Raw genomic sequence first — 16,365 nt, forward strand, 5'->3', positions numbered from 1 at the left:
TATCAAAACAGAATATGGGAATAGTATTCATTACAATATGTCTCTTAATATAAATGTGCTGTTTCGAACTTTAATTCCTCTCCACTATTTCTTCTGACCTGTCTATGGAGCAGCAGGTAGACAATACAAAACTGTAAATTGCAAACATCGTGAGATTTATTACAGACAAATTTACCTGTAACATCATAGGGTAATTTAGTCTCATTAGCAAAGTAATTTGCTACAAGTTAAAAAAAGCGCTGAGAAATTTTAGCTTAAAGTAAGAGTGGAATGTTATGCAAATTGCTGCATTAGCTCTGAAGTCTAATTTGTTTAAGGAAGTTAAATTGGGGTTTGGATATAGGTCCTGTTTAAGAATGGTTTTGTCATTAGGGCATACTAGATCAGACACAAAGGCAACAGAAAGCTGTGAACAGACATAATATAAATAACTTAAACCACTGGTACATATACAATGTTCTGGTTGAAGTTAAATAAAAATTGTCCCCTTTGTGCTACACTGCAGCACTTGCAGAAGGAGGCCGATCTTCTTTCTCCCTGTAGAAATCAGGCAGGTGGTCGGAGGAATGGTCTGTGACACGTGAGGATGCACAACATGGGGTCAGCACCCAGAAGCTTTTCTTCTGGGAGTGGATATTCTATTTTTGTTACTGAGTATACATTTGTTTCTCCTGCACCTCTTAAGTGACCTCTTTAGATCCTGGGATCTATGCGTGGGGTTAACAGAGACTTGAAAACATGTTCTGAACAGGAGGAGACTCAAAATCATGCTCTAAAATTGCCTTGAAAACATACAAATAAACGTGCCGCCTTCTCAGCCAGTAAGCCTTAATGTATTCTGAACTGTGATACATTTTGGTTTTCATGCTTGGAAGGAAGGGTATGTCCATTATAAATCAAGGTTTTAGCATGATTTTATTTTTTACTAAAAAAGTCTCTGGCTAGGTATGTGTTACCTATAATAGTACAGCAGTTTAACCTAACACTCTTAAAAAACATTACATTCATAGGCTGACACAAGCATTCTACTCTAAACATCAGGCATTAATGGGATCATCCAAATAACACTTCCAACTGCAGGCACAGAGCTGACCTAAAGTGCTTGTCTGACTGTGAAGGTATCAGAAAAGCGATTTTCAATCCCACTGTTAAAAGAGTATCTCCTAAAATGAACAGATCGGCATTGACCTGCATTAATCAAGCTTCTCAGCTTTTGAATCACTGGAGGTATAAACTAACACCGAGGAACACACACAAATCAGGAAAAATACAAATAAGACTAAGCCCTTAGAAGGTATTGTAATTACTTAATCTCAATTCATAGTCTTTCCTTTTTGAAACAGTCAACAGAGGCCCAGTACTGAAGAAGGTTCAGCAGTGTGCACTTCATAGGTAATGCCATGGCAATATTAATTTAGGATGCAAAAGACATCAGCATACTCAAGCACTGATCTAGTACTGTCTGAAGTTAAATTAAAAATTATGATGATTGAATAATTATGATTAAGGCCAAGGGTTTGGATCATTTACTTTCTGGTATTTAAAAAGAATTACGCATCTATGTGAGAATGAAGGATTACATTTATTAATGGGGGTGGGGGGAACAATCAACATATATACTATACCTAAGAACAGCCTGCTACTCCTATAACTAGGTTCCTAGTGAGGATAAACAAGGTGAAGAAAATTTTAAACAAAATTAATGTAAATAGAAAAAAGTTTTTTAGACAAATGCAATAGGTAAGTACTTCAAATATTCTAGCAATAGCAGAAGACATCAACTTCTTGTTAGATGAAAATTTCTGAAGCTGTAGTTAACTATACTCAGTTAAGTGTATTATTAGTGGGATTTAGTCCATGTAAACACAAACATCATCTTGCAACAAGGTGGTCACCACAGAAAATTCCTTTTTTTAAAGTCATTTAAGCCCAAACAACAGAACAACTCTATCTGATGTTTCAGTTCTAATTCAATAAGACTGTTTTGATGCTTGCTGTAGCTGTCTCAGATAGCTGCCCCATAGAATAAACAACACATCATTCTCAGATTAAAAATACATTTATAATTTATTAGATCAAGCATCACACTGATGACCCTCTGTTCCCATGACATTCTCTACTGCAATTTAAAGAAGAGGTATTCTCTCCTTATAACTGATGTATTATCTTCCAAAGAATCTTTCAGCCACATAATAATTTTCTGTATTAAAGCTGAAGTATTTGGGCAGCCAGTTATTGCCTCAAAAGCTAATGAATGCATTCTCACAACATCCCTCTCTGGTAGTAAGATTTGCTAATAGAAACTAAGGCACATAAAATTAAATTATTTGCCTAACATCACAAAGGTAAGCTGTGACAAAGCTACAACTATGACCTGTAATTTGAGCTCCAGTGCAAAACTGCAGTGCAGGATCTTTCCTCCAACTCTCCATTTACATGAGTATTATAAATGGAGTAAAAGTCAGCACAAATAAGCCTGCCTCGTATCTAATGTACTTTGAAATACCCACAGTTCAATATACAAAATTAAATATATATCTGTAAAAGAGTATGTATTATAGTAAGTGTGTGCATACATATATATACTTTTCCTGGTTTGAATATTATTTTTTCCCCTTTGTGTAGCTCATGTTTGCTTTCTTCATCTTCTAAAATCCATTACTTTCTTCTGTTTTGTTTTTTTTCTAAATCACCTACATCTTTGAAATAGATGAGGACCAAAATCTCACGTGGTATCTAGGACACGTGGAACACAGACTTGCAGAAGGCCCCAGCAACCTTCTCCATTTCATTGCCTATTGCTTTCCTGACACTTAACCTTCCATTTGTTTGTTGACTGCCAATAAGCTTCAGATGACACTTTCCAAAAGCTCTCCAGCATAAAACAAGAATTCTCTTTTTTCAATTAGCAGAATACAGAAAAAGCATACAGAAATTAGGAACAAGCAAAATGACCATAAAAAATAGTGCCACCTCACTGCTAATGGACTAACTTCTTACTACTTTATAAAGCTTGTGAGTCGCAGCAATTTTTCAGTTGCTCCTCAATACAAGACTAGCAAAGTAGCAGTTTAAAAAAACACCCAAACCCTCATCCAAAACCCCGTCATACCTTTGTGTGTGGGGTAAGGAGCGTGTCCCTTTCTTCAGGGCCTTGCTTGGTTAACCATGTGCATGCAATATGTCTAGTCAGGCAAACAGACAGATCCAGCAGTGCTGCTGACACCGGTGGGCTGCGTTCCCACCTGCTCTTCAGCAACCGTGGCAGCAGCAACAGCTGAAATGTAGGGGCTGATTTGGACCTATTGTATATATCATTTGCCATCTTGCATCAACTATTTCTTTATATATGTTAAATGAACCTTCTAGTGGGCATTACCATGTCCCTACTTTTTATACAGGTGAGTACGCAGGCACAAATCAAATCTCTTTGCCAAACTAAAAACCGTGATTATATTCCAAGTAACTTTTCAAGCCGTATCTCACAGATCCATATCTGTCCAAACCAAGGTCTCAACAAGATACCAACCTTAGAAATGTCAGCTGTTTATCAGGAAGCAGTACTTTCCCAGGATGAGGATAAAGACAGAATCTGGCCCACAACCAGTAAAAAACGTGCTAAACTTCAGATTTGCAAAATGGATTAATTTTTGTATCTTGTTTCTAATTGTCTTGTTTTTTATTTTATTCCTTCTGTGGTATGAGTCATACTCTTGGGTTACACCAGTGTAAACCCTAGAGAGCAGGTCTGACTTCAGTAGCATTGCTATAAGTTTACTCTGAGATTACATTTAGGACTCTGGTTCAAGTGACTTCTAATAGTTTTATGCAGTGGCTGGATAGACAGGTATGTATTTTAATTTTAGAGCCCCAGTTGTCCTTATGCCTCTACAAATCTGTGCCTTATGCTGGAACCATTCTCGGTAGCTTAGTAACAGCCACCTCTTTGTATTTTTAAACACATTTTGGAGATCATCTGATGGTCTTTACCTTAGAATTTTCGTTTGGCTTTGCCTTTTTATCAGGACTTCAATACACCGTATTGAAATAATTTTGCTGCCAACCTTTTTAGTTCAGATATGTTGAGAAAGCATCAAATTACAGTTATTGCTATCGATCTTAGGCTATTTTATTTCTATATATAGTGTGCAAAGTCTTATTGTGGCTTGCTGGATGATGAGAAAGGTAATAAAAAAATACGCTTTACAATAGGAAAGTAATCCTCTGCATTCACACATCAGCCGAATAAATCAGAGAAGCAATTGGCAGAAGAGTTATGAATAGGAAAAAAATCCATGGTACATACAGTAGAACATTATATTACTTGAAAAAGTTGCAAATATGTTTATTGCCCATTAAAATGTGGGAACATAGTATTAGTTCATGTCAAATGACGCTGTCTTTCAGTGTGTATTACCTTTCCTTCCCTAACATCTAATTTTTGTCAAATACAAAAGGTAAAGCTTTTACTAATGTTTTAATACAACCCTGTCATTTTGTCCTCAGACCAGCAAAGAGATACTCATGACACAGTGCGATGTTCTTCCTGCATCTGCTGCATGCCACAGGAAGTAGCAAGAAGGCATTCCTCTTGCACACATAATTCTATTTTTTTTCTCTCCTCCTAACTGCATGAAGCATTATCACCAGATGTTCACATCCGAATTTTCTGGCTAATTGAATTTATTGCCTGAAAGCCTCTTCTACGCAGTTACCCACTCACAGGCAAGCTCTGCCTGCCCAGAGCTGAAAAAGAAACCTTTAGCCAGTATTCTCATTTCCTGCGAGGTATGCTGTAGGAGCAAGTGCTAAACCCCGATAAACAGGAGGTCTAGACAGGCTTTGTTCAAGACCTCACTCACTCCCTTCAGCCCACAAGAAGACCAGTGCCAGGCCCCTAAATGGCAGCAGAACAGAGGTCAAACTCTGTATCCCAAAGGTGTTTGCAGACACTGCTAACAGTTTGCAGCAAGAGGATAGTCCAGGCAACAACAGCAAAGCTGCAATTATCCATATGAAGCACGGACAGTAGTTAGTAATTTTAAAAAAATTATTTTGGCTTGTTTTGGCTCTAAGTCATTGTTGCTGACTACTTATTAGTATCACAGAAAAATGTATCTTAAAGAGGAACTTCTGCAAAGAGCAGGCAAAACTTTTTCCATCTGGCTATTCCCTGGAGAGGGAGTAACTGGGCAGTGGGGAACGGATGGACACCAAATCAGTGTAAAGCGGTGTTTGGGGTAAAAATACCAATACACATTCCCAATATTAAGCCCACTATTCTGTAAAATAATCATGTTTTCAGTCACTTGTAAATTAATTCTGTTCAGTCTCTTTGCAAGATGAGGCACCCAGAATGAAAGTAATGAGGGACAGCCCTTACAAATGTTTTCAACCTGAAACTGCATGGGTGTTGATATTGATGGCTTGTTGCCATCTTATCACCCTTAAGAAGAATAAAAGAAAACAATCAAAGCAGAATAAAATTATAATCCCTGTTTTACAGTAGAGCCCATAGTCACGGAGGGCTAAAAATGGACCCAGGGCTTGAAACTCAGTCAAGTGATTTCAGTATAAACCCATTTTATTTCAGGTATATTCAGGTATCCAGCTTTTACTTAATCTGTTCATGAATTATGACATCTTCACATATTTACCCCATCTTTCTCTTCTCTCTCTGGCTATAATGAAACATAAATATGTAAATTTTTTTGTGTTGCTGCGTAAGAGATTTTAGCTATAGGTGTGCTAGAGAAAGCTAAAATAAAAGATACTCAAAATTAATCAAATGAACTGTTCTTGTCATGGTTTGATTTTGTAATTATTATCATTTCCACAGCTGATCAAGTCTCATTTAATAATTATAGGTCAGTTATTCTACACTTTGCAGTTATAGATATTACTTCTCATGTAAGATATATAGAGTACAACACAAATACTGCAACGATGTAGCCTGTGTTGGTTGAAAAACATTCTTCAAGTACCTCCAGTTCAGAAGTTCTTTGCAAAAAAAACCATTAGAAGTTAAATAACCTTTGAGAAGGAATTAAAAATCGGCATTCAACATGCTAAAGAATAAAAATATTGAACGTAATGGGAAAGAAGTAATCATAAAGCTATTTGCAGACTCTGTCTTACTGTGAAGAGTAAGACTCTGTGGTGCTCTTGACAGTCGTGCATGAAGTTACAACTAACTTTCAGTGTAAAATCATACTCTTGAATGACAAGATACAAGGAATGGAATGTCTTCTTTGATGAAAAAGTATTCTCCAATGCAAACTAAGACAACTTACGAAAGAAAAAACAAAGGGTCACTTCCAAAATTATTTTGAGAATGAAATAAATTAAAAAAAAAAGAAGAAAGCATTTTGTATATGAATAAGTGACAGTAAAAACCCCCAACCTATACTGCAAAACAACACACTATTTGTTGTTTGACTTCTTAGAAAACAGACTAGATGCCTGTGAGAACTTGAAAGATTAAGTCCTGTAAAATCATCATTAATAAGGCTCTATAAAAATAAAACCCGTAAATTCTTACATAAAGACTTGTTTTTGGGTATGTCACTGGGTCCTGCTTCACTTCATTAAAATAATTTCTACCAGTAAAAACTACACAGAAAGAGTAGGGAAAGGGACTGTTTGACATTTACTTGTAAAGGCAATGGGGTGACAGGGTGATGCCCGGGGTGATGGGGTGATAAACCGAACCGTCCTGCGTGCAGTAATCTATGAAATCATAGGTAAGCAAATGTATGAACATCTAGGGGCTCATTTTGGGAATAAGGTGCAATCATCATTAAAGTTGTAAATTCCTTGTGAAACCATTCAGGCAAACATTTCTCAAAATGTGTGCTTTTCCCCATACAGATGTTTAGCCTAAGAAAACTATAGTTATCAACATACTAATAAAATGTTTATAACTGAACAGGGGAGTATACTTAGAAAGTATGTAGCTGCTGTTTGCATTAAAATGCACTCAGCAAATATTTTAGAGTCTCTGCAATTTTTACATTGCTTCTCAGTATCGCCTATGAGACACCTCTTTCATTCAAACTAAATACCATGACTATATCATGCTGCATACAGAGATTAAAGGAGTTTACATAAAGCCTTTAATGGAAAACTAACAGTATCATCACTGGACAAGCCAAATGCCAGGCTTTAACTGAAGAGATTTCAGAGGAAAAAGAGAGAAGAGGAAGGCTATGGGAAGGTGAATGCAAAATTATGATTCTTCTTCAAACACATAGGAAAAGAAGGATACTCTTGTTTTCTCTGGGACCCCTTATGAAAACGGGGGAACCTTGCATAACACTGAAGAAACAAAATCAAGATATTCTTCAAGGAAGATGAGAGCACCTTCAATCACCTTCTGGATCCTTCAAATGTTATAAACCAAAGAATTCTGTCAGTATTAGCCAGCAGGTCTAAAACAATATGGACTGTTTCTCCACCACCCCATACTAAGTGTAAGTATTCCCTGGGAGAAAGCCATGCTAGAAACAGGTACGCATGTACCCTTGACCATCATGCACGTGCCAGTACAACGGATGACATCAGAGTTACTACAACACTATAATGAAGGTAAACAAGAGGTTAATGTAGTCTATGCCTGCTGCCTAACAGGTGAAAGAGTGGTGGTACTGTGTTGAAAAGGTTATGGGCACACTTTGAAGAACTCAGAGAAGACAATGCAGAAACACCTTAAGTTTAATGACAAAATGAATGTGAATGATGGTTCCGAGCAAGTTGGGAAAATGTTTTCAGTGTGCAATCAGTCAGTTTTTAGAACTCCAGCAATAATGCCTGGACTGACACTTCTGAAGGCAGTGTATATATATATAGGAATGCTCTCCAAGATAAAGAGGAAACTGTCCGATGCACCAGTGTTTATTAAGGATGCCAGGGAAAGCTTCAGGCAGGACAGTTCAGGTTGCTGTTCTTTTGTTTAGCATCTTTGCATGATTTTCCTGCAAGGAGAACCTAAGTGTTGTGGCTTTGATGGTAAAAATTAATTTCCTAGATTGCAGCAAGGAGTCACTGGTGCAGAAAACCCCAAGTGACCTGTTGTACCTTTGCAGCTGATGGCAGGCTGCCATCTTCCATGAGCACAAAATGGTGTTGGCGTGTGAAACTGCACAACTCAACCCTTTTATATGGTGACCTCATACAATGGAGTAAGATGTCATTACAGGAAGAAAAATTGCTGTGGCAGAATGAATCCTGTGTTTAATAGAATGTGCTCTTTTAAAGAAATGTTCTCTGCTGTGTATTTTAAAATACTTCTCTTTTCCTATATCCCCTGTCTGTTCCTCCTTGGCATCCAGGACCGGCTGCTCTGGCTCTGCTGACAATCTCACCATTGTTAGTGTAAGAGCCCTCTCCCAAGGAGAAAATGCCATCTGAAAGGGCCTTCTTGTGCTCTTCTGCCTGATCAACTCTTCATTTGCCTTCAAATACCAGATCAAAACTTCTTCCCCCCTTTCCTTTTGCCTTTCAGTTGCATTCTCCACTGTCATCAATGAAAGAATAATTTATATTATGAATTGCTAATGTATTCTGAGGTTCTGAATTACAGAATTATTATGCCTAACTGTAATGGGCTGCCTGGCAATTTTTACCTTTAGCCTTCTGCCTCCCTGTGTCCCCTTTCAGATATATGAGATTTTCAGTGAGGATTGGTCACTGCTCAACAGGAGTCAAAAAATCTAACTATCAAACATTAGCAAAGATAATCCAATTTCTCCAACTCCATTCCAATGTCTGCTGTACCACCTACGCACCAAGCACAGGGACTAAAGGTAGAGAATGAGAAGCACTACTAACAGCAGATGTAGTGCATGCCTTGCAGTCAACAATACTTAAGGGGACTCAGAAGTAGCACTTGCAGAAAACTTTCAGGTAAGAGCAGTAGTTACAATTATACTTTTAAATAAAGACTAGCACTGAACAGCTTTTAGCAGCATACAAGCGGCAGTCAGTGTTTATCTCATTTACCTGTCACTGTACTGGTATGTTCAGGAGTGGAAAGAGCAAAAGAAAAATTTTATCAGAAATATAAAAGCTAACTCAGTCCAGAAGTTGGTTTTTTTTTTTGTGAAAAAGTAAATGACTTGTGATGTTTTAGTACCTGGCCTGGGACATCTTCACATAAACAGTTACTAACTTTGAAGGTCCTTTAAGTTAGAGAAGGGCATTTGCAGATCTCATTGCTACATAAAAGACTGCACAGGGCATTTATGCTCATGTAGCAATAAAGGTACATTTTGAGAGAAATTATCAAATTCAGAAGTGTGCATGTGATCAACACACGTTTTAGAAATAACACCTACCATAAAGAACATAGTCATGAAGGGAAAAAGATCTCTTGTTTCCCTAGCCATACATCAAACGTTTTTGACTGCACTTCTTTTTCATAGTTGTCTTCTGTAGAGTATTTCCACTTTATTTTCATGGGGGGAGCACAGGAAGCAAGGGGTAGCATTCCACACTTCAGCCACAGACATTTAAAGCATTTTAGAAGAGAAAAATGTAATGGTAAAAACCATAAAAGGTGTTAGGAAAATCAGAAGTGTATGATCATAGCTGCTATTTTCTATTTCTGTCTAAATTTTAGCTGACACTGTTCTATGCAAACCTTTGTCCTGCCAAGCAGATGAGGATAAATTTATTCAAATCCCACTAAACTCTTATGAAAGTAGGACAAGTTTACCGCTATACAACAACAAAACTCGAAGACTGAAAGCATGGTCAGGTTCAGAGGACAGATAATTCATCGACTTTTTGGTAGGCAATACAGCGCAAATAATGCTTAAAAGAATCAAAACATTATTTCAGGACAACTACTTCCAGAAGCTCTTGATAAAACAGCCATTAAATGCAGTGTGACAATTTGATGCTCACTAATGATAAAGGTAAATGAACATTATTTTTTTTCCTGTCAGGCAACTCCAGAGTTGAAACTTTAACAACTGCATTACTTTTCAAATTCAATGCAACCAGTAAATTAAATTGTTGCATAATATTATTACCTCTGTATGTATGTGTATGTTCAAGTGCATGTTGTACATAAACACTTAACCAATTATTTAGTGAATTCAATCTGCTTTTTCCTCTGTGCCTGACTGCTGTACAAAATTCCAGCAGTTTTCTTAACTTGCACATTCCTATGTTTGTCTTCCTCCAGGGTTTGAAAGACCACTATGTTTTCTTTCTTTAGTCCAAATCATTTGCTATGTTGAATCTAAGTATCTGGTAAAAGAGGAATCTTCTGTGCTTCAAAAGAATTGGAATTTTTCAGTTTTGTAATCTCAAACTTACACCTGGATGTGTCCTGGTGCTTCTTTTGCCTGCACCTTGTGTCCAAGCTGGAGTGTTTCCCTGCTAGTGAATGAAGCAGGACTATTGTGCTACTTTCCATGAAGAAGGAATTGGATATTAAATGTGGTCATTCTCAGATAGAGGAGAACCTGGTCACAGCACACAACTGCAACACAAATACTTTGCAGAAGAGTGAATTTTGGTATCAGTTCTTATTATTTAGGTGTTAGTTCAATTCATAATTCACACACATCCTTAACAGTCACCATGTGAGTTGTCCCAGGCAGGTTTAACAGCACCACTCAAGTTCCTCTGGCTAGGCTCAACCCTAGGAGGAACCTCAGATATCTGCTGCAATATCCCCTTATCAAGAGGATTTTGAACTCCTCACACAAAAGGTTCCTCAAGAAATTCTTATTCAGTGGAAAGCTCAAGCAGACCCTAAGCACACTATCGAGCCCTTTGGGTGGATACTGATTCTAATGAACACAGAAACTGTTTAAGTGCTCTGCTGAATCACGGCCTAAACACAACAGGACTTACTAAATGTTATAGGTTCATAGATAGATAGATAGATACAGAAAGGGATAAAACATTTTGCTAATGTTGGATGCTTTAGTCTAAAAAGCTCCACAAAGCATTAGAAAAATGAACAATACATACCATTTTTTGCCTTTAGAAAAATCCACAGTACCAGAAGTTTGAAAGATGTTTAAAAGCAAATTCTCTGGTGGACTGTTTAAAAAAAATGTATTTTGGCTTGTTTCCAAACACAGTTTATGTATTATGGAGTGAGGAATATATCAAAGCCCTGAATAATAACACCTGAAGGGGAGAAATCCTCATGTTATCTGTTATCTTTTTTCAGAGAAGCTCAGAGCTGCCTAGTGCTCTACTGTTTTATACAGCTTCATCCTTCCAGCTTGTGAGTCTGAAGCTTACAAAGGCTGGTATCATACTGGGATGGGTTACATCAACAACAATCAGTCTTCTTTTCCCTAAATGGTTAGCAATGAAAATCAAACCATATTCTTCCCTCAAATGTGATAGCTACCTAAGGGCTCTCAATCTATGGCTAACAGGAGGCAGCACAGATTGTGCAACGAATAAATTGCTCTAATAATTTAACTGACTTTCTCAGAGATAAATCAATTCCTTTACTGAAAAACTAATTTGTGAATAAGGATGAGAAAAGAGTATGGGGAAAGCATGCAGTTAAAATTTTCAGAGATACCTGTAACAGAGTTCTCTTTTCCAGTGCATGAACATTCTTCATTTTAACACTTCTGTAAGGATTTATTTTATTATTATTATTTCTAAGATGTTTGAGGTGATGTATTCAACTAGTGCAGTTCTGCCAGTGCCAGCAGACCAGATACTTATTTACTCACTGGGGGATTTCTTCTGCATGAAAAAGCCTAGAAGGGAAAGCTACAGCCAGACAGACCCACGAGAGGTATGTGCTGAGGGTGAAGAAAATGAAGCACTAGCAAGTGAGCATCACTGCACAGTTCTGACAAATAAGCAATAGCAGATCTTGATCTCAGTTTACCTTTACACGCCAGGCTAAAAGATGCCAGTACAGGCACAGATTTATGTACACACCACATGTCCCTGATTAGCAGTATCTCTGAGAGGGCCAGGGGAGGCAGCTGGGGCTGGTGACTGCTTCACGCATTCAGATTTAATTGACTCCTGTGTGTTTGTCACATCCTTCAGAGCTGCCTTCCTTCTGTTTCAACTTGTGCCAAAAGCTGAACTGGTCCCATTAACCACAGGGATCAAGCAAGCAAGAAGTACCGATCAGCTACAGGTACAGAACAGTCTATAGTGCTGCCTGAATTACATTTTAGATACAATTTGCACTGTATTTCAAGATCACAGACAAATGATCATAGTTCAAGCTGAAAACCCGGTGAAATTAAACTCTATTCACACAATTATACATTAAAGCAGGCTTTGATTCAGAATCTGTTTGCTTAATTTTCATCTTCTGAGATTGCACTTAGCATCCAAACGTCACTCTTTGAAAATCCTATAGAAATGCTCATACGTTTCAGTGAGATTAAGACTATGCCGCTATCTGTTTACTGAACTACTGTTACAGTGTTTAAATGGTATCCAATCAATAAAAATTCAAAACCAAACAAAAAATGAGTGATAATGTTATTTTATGCATTTTTAAAATTTCTCCAATGATAACAAATTACTTAAGTGAAAGCTTGAATAAAATGGATCCAGACATACACATGTGACTTCTCTTGTAACTCTTTTTCAAGTACATATTAACAATTGGTGTTGATAAATGGTAGACAGCATCAGTGCTGAGAAAGGGTTTGTAAATCTTACCTCCGCTTTTATTTTATTGTCTCCAAAACAGAGGTGTTGTAAGTAGGCTGCAGCATTGGACTGTACTGAGGGAAACTGATGCTGTAACATCTGTATAACTTCTGGAAGCTCTGGATCTCGCCATCCAAACTCTCTGTGTGAAAATAAGAAAGATTCATCAAAAATTCTGCTGTTAGTGGATAAATGTGGCAACAGCTGGGTCAAAAAGGATGACAGACATGTCCAAGTAAAATCTTGATTCTTTCCCCCCATTATTTTCACTGCAAACATCAAATAAAATAAAAAGCTATTTTTCATTTTAAACTGTACTTCTCTGAAAAAAAAGAAAAGAAAAGGTTATATCAAATGTAATTAGAGTACATAACTTTATGGAACTAGGTCTCTAACCGCTAAAGCTTCTTAAATTAAAATGGTTGTATGAAATCTTACTATAAGAAAGAAAATACATGCTCATATCATTATATTTTCCTATTAAAATATGGAGGTTAGAAGCAGAACCACAAATGGTTTGCTATGAAATGCTGGTTTGTCAAAAAGTCCTTTCTACTTACTGCAAGTTTGGTATAAATTGCTATCTTATTTAGAAAGTAATGGCTTATTTTGTCTTTTTGTTTACTTTTTTCCAGATAAGGTCTATGCTCAATGTAAAACTGTTACACAGTTCAGGCTCTGTTTGAGCAGGGGGTTGGACCAGGTGATCTCCAGAGGTCCCTTCCAACCTCAGCCCTTCTGTGATTTTGTAATGTTACAATTATACAGTAAACGCTTATATGTCAGGTTGCTTTTAAATATTCATTCACACTACTCAATCTAAAGCAGCTAGGCAAATACAAAACCTCAAACTTTGTACTTTAATCCTACAAAGCATGAAACACTATTAGCATCAAATGAAACAACTGAATACAAGTGTGTTGAACAAGTCCCAGCAGGTATTCCACAGCTTCCAGAACTGAACCTAAAATCAATCTGTCACTTCAGGTAATTTTTCCCTTTTGTGTTTAAGGGTAAAATCATTCATGAAAATGGCTTTGGACTTTGTGTCTCAAGCACCAGAGTTGCACACAGCCACTCTGCATGAGATATCTAATTCTCACATGCCTTTTCACTAAGAGCTATTTTTTTGTGCCATATAAATATTTTTCTCATTTTCCCTCTAATGCTACATGTACAAGGTAAGAAAGTCAAATTAGGGGAAAGAGGCGACTTGTGAAAAAGTCTATAGGTTCTCTGTTGCCGTTCACTTGGGAGTTCATCACCAAAAAAAAAACAACCCACAAGAGCTGTGGCAGAGTCCAGCTGTAATATTTGAAAAAATATTCCTGATCATTAGTTTCCATCTCAGATTACAGGGATTCTGCTGCACTGAGGCTGAGCATACATCACTGGGGGAATTCACAGTAGCTCTTCAGTCTGTCTCAAGTAAAATCAGGCATCTCACACTTTAAATACAATAGTTCTCCCAAGACATTTTGTTGAAACAACTCTCATCTGACAATAATAGTGAATTACTACAGAACAGAGGTACTGTCTGTTCTCTTCTCATATGAGATGTTTACCAGATTGAGAGTTGTCATTACAGTTGTATTTTTATGAAGATCAGAACATAAACAGGAGATATAAAAAAAAATACACTCAGAATTTAATCTATTTCTCTTCTGACAAAACAGATGTTAACTCATGAATATTACATTTCACATTAAGTGTTTAATACAAAGAAACCAGGAAGATGCAATAATAAACTATATATGGACTATTCCATTGAACCTTTAGATGATACAGACTATTGGGAAGCTTCTACAAGAGACCTTTTGCATATGTTTAGAAAGATCTTAACATTGAATTGACATTTTGAAAAGTCAGACAACATTGTAAGGGGTATCAGGGAAGACTAGAAACTTCAGCAGCTGAAGATGGCTAACACCACATTTTCTGTGTGTATCAGCTTACTATGACACTGTTAAAAGAAGCGATTCTTTGGTTAAGCACTTATTTCTATTTAAAAATGGGTAGTACAAACCCAGAAGCAAATCATAAATTGACACAGGAGACAGAAACAATGTTATTTGACATGTTAGCTTCCTCTTATATTTGATTTCTTACTGTTAACCATGGTAACACTTGTTAACAGGTTCTTCGAACATATTAGATCTGCCTCTCATATACATGGCTCTCAGCCACTCAAAGACATCTTCCAGAAAATTTTTAAAGATAAAATATGAAAACCCCAAACCCACCAACCTTATTGAGGAAAAATTAATTAGCCTACCTCCACTTCTAATTTATTCTTATTTTCAATCCTAGGTGCCAAGTGGAGGTGTTGGTATTTTGAAGAGGTTACAAAATACCAGAAGAAAACAGCTTGTATGACAAGACAATGAGGGGGAACATCTGAATGAGTTGTTTTATACTGAATAACTATACTTCAAAGTGTTGGCACTTCTACCACCAAATTCGCTGCCAAAGGAAATTTCCTCCTTCATAATATATGTATGGCTTGAACAGAAAACAAACAACCAAAAAGCCTATTATGTGCAATAGTATACCATGGACCATGACGACCAGCTCAGGTTCTTCTTCCTCTTGCCCTGGAATACAGGCCAGAAGAAGTAGTGAAGGGGTAAAAAGAAAAGGTCCCTTCATCAAAGGTATGGTTAATTGTTCTGATGAACCTGCAGTCTTGACATGGTATTTACACATGAAAAAAAGGCTGTGCCTACTTTTCCCCTCTGATCTCCCAAAAGAAAAGTCAGCAAATAAGTGAGTACGAATACCTGTTGGAAATGGCTTTGTGCACTTTGGACTTTCAGTAGAAAATCGATTCAGAAAAGAAACCCTTAGCACCATATACTGAGTTGATGTCACCAGTTTTAGGAGAGATAATGAACAAAGCAGGAAAAAAAAAAGTTTAAAAATCTACTTCCAGTATGCACTGTCATTTCAAGCAGATGGTCTCTAAAATGATTATATTTTTAGTAGTTTCTAAATCAAATAGGGTAGCTATATAAAACAAACAAAAACTTCTGTCAACAGTTAAGGCTGCTTGAATAATTGTGATAATTTTAGTAGCCTTCATGACAAGAAGGACCAGTTTCCAGGGGTTTAAATTTTTCATTTATTTTATACAAGTCTCTTCTAGGTGGAAAAAAATAAGTGAGCTAGAGAAAAGAGAGGATTTTATTTGTTTTTAAAGAACTGCAAGCTTGCCACTCTATTAACATTTACTTGAAAAAAATATTTTTTTAAATTTGGTTTAACTATGAAAAGTTAGGAAGGCTGCTTAACAAAGACAACTGGCAAAGGTCTTGAGAAGAAAAAAAAATAATTCCTGAAGACAATGGTACAAAACTGTCTGGAACATTTTGCATAGATGTGGGGGAACTTTCAGGCCATGGCTCCAGGCATACCTGTATGACAAAAAATACATATTAAAATAGAGAGCCAAACAAAAAGTATGAGAAAAAACCACGAGTATGGATAGAGAATATGTTGCAGAAGTCAAGAGCTGGAATAAACTGGGTTGTACCCTGGAAAGGTAATTGAAATCAGATAGCAAAGTATCTTTTACTGCCTACCAGCAAAAAGCAGTAGTAGGGTCCGTACTTGATGAAGACATGGGTCAGATTAAAGGAAGAGAGAGGGATGATGGATACCCAATCTACCTCCATTTCTGTGAAACTTCTGATATTGTGCTCC

At 37.0% G+C, this 16,365-nt stretch overlaps 1 protein-coding gene across 7 annotated transcripts in view; it reads right to left on the bottom strand.

Annotated features, from left to right (window-relative positions):
- Positions 1 to 16,365, bottom strand: part of CTNND2 (catenin delta 2) — a 681,093-nt gene that overhangs the window by 161,768 nt on the left and 502,960 nt on the right. For all 7 annotated transcript variants that reach the window (XM_056332605.1, XM_056332606.1, XM_056332603.1 and 4 more), the window contains one exon: positions 12,673 to 12,805. In XM_056332605.1, the coding sequence (XP_056188580.1) occupies positions 12,673 to 12,805 (133 nt within the window). The remainder of the gene's footprint in view (positions 1 to 12,672; positions 12,806 to 16,365) is intronic.

The sequence above is a fragment of the Falco biarmicus genome, chromosome 3 (assembly GCF_023638135.1).
Source record: "Falco biarmicus isolate bFalBia1 chromosome 3, bFalBia1.pri, whole genome shotgun sequence".
Taxonomy (NCBI): Eukaryota; Metazoa; Chordata; class Aves; order Falconiformes; family Falconidae; genus Falco; species Falco biarmicus.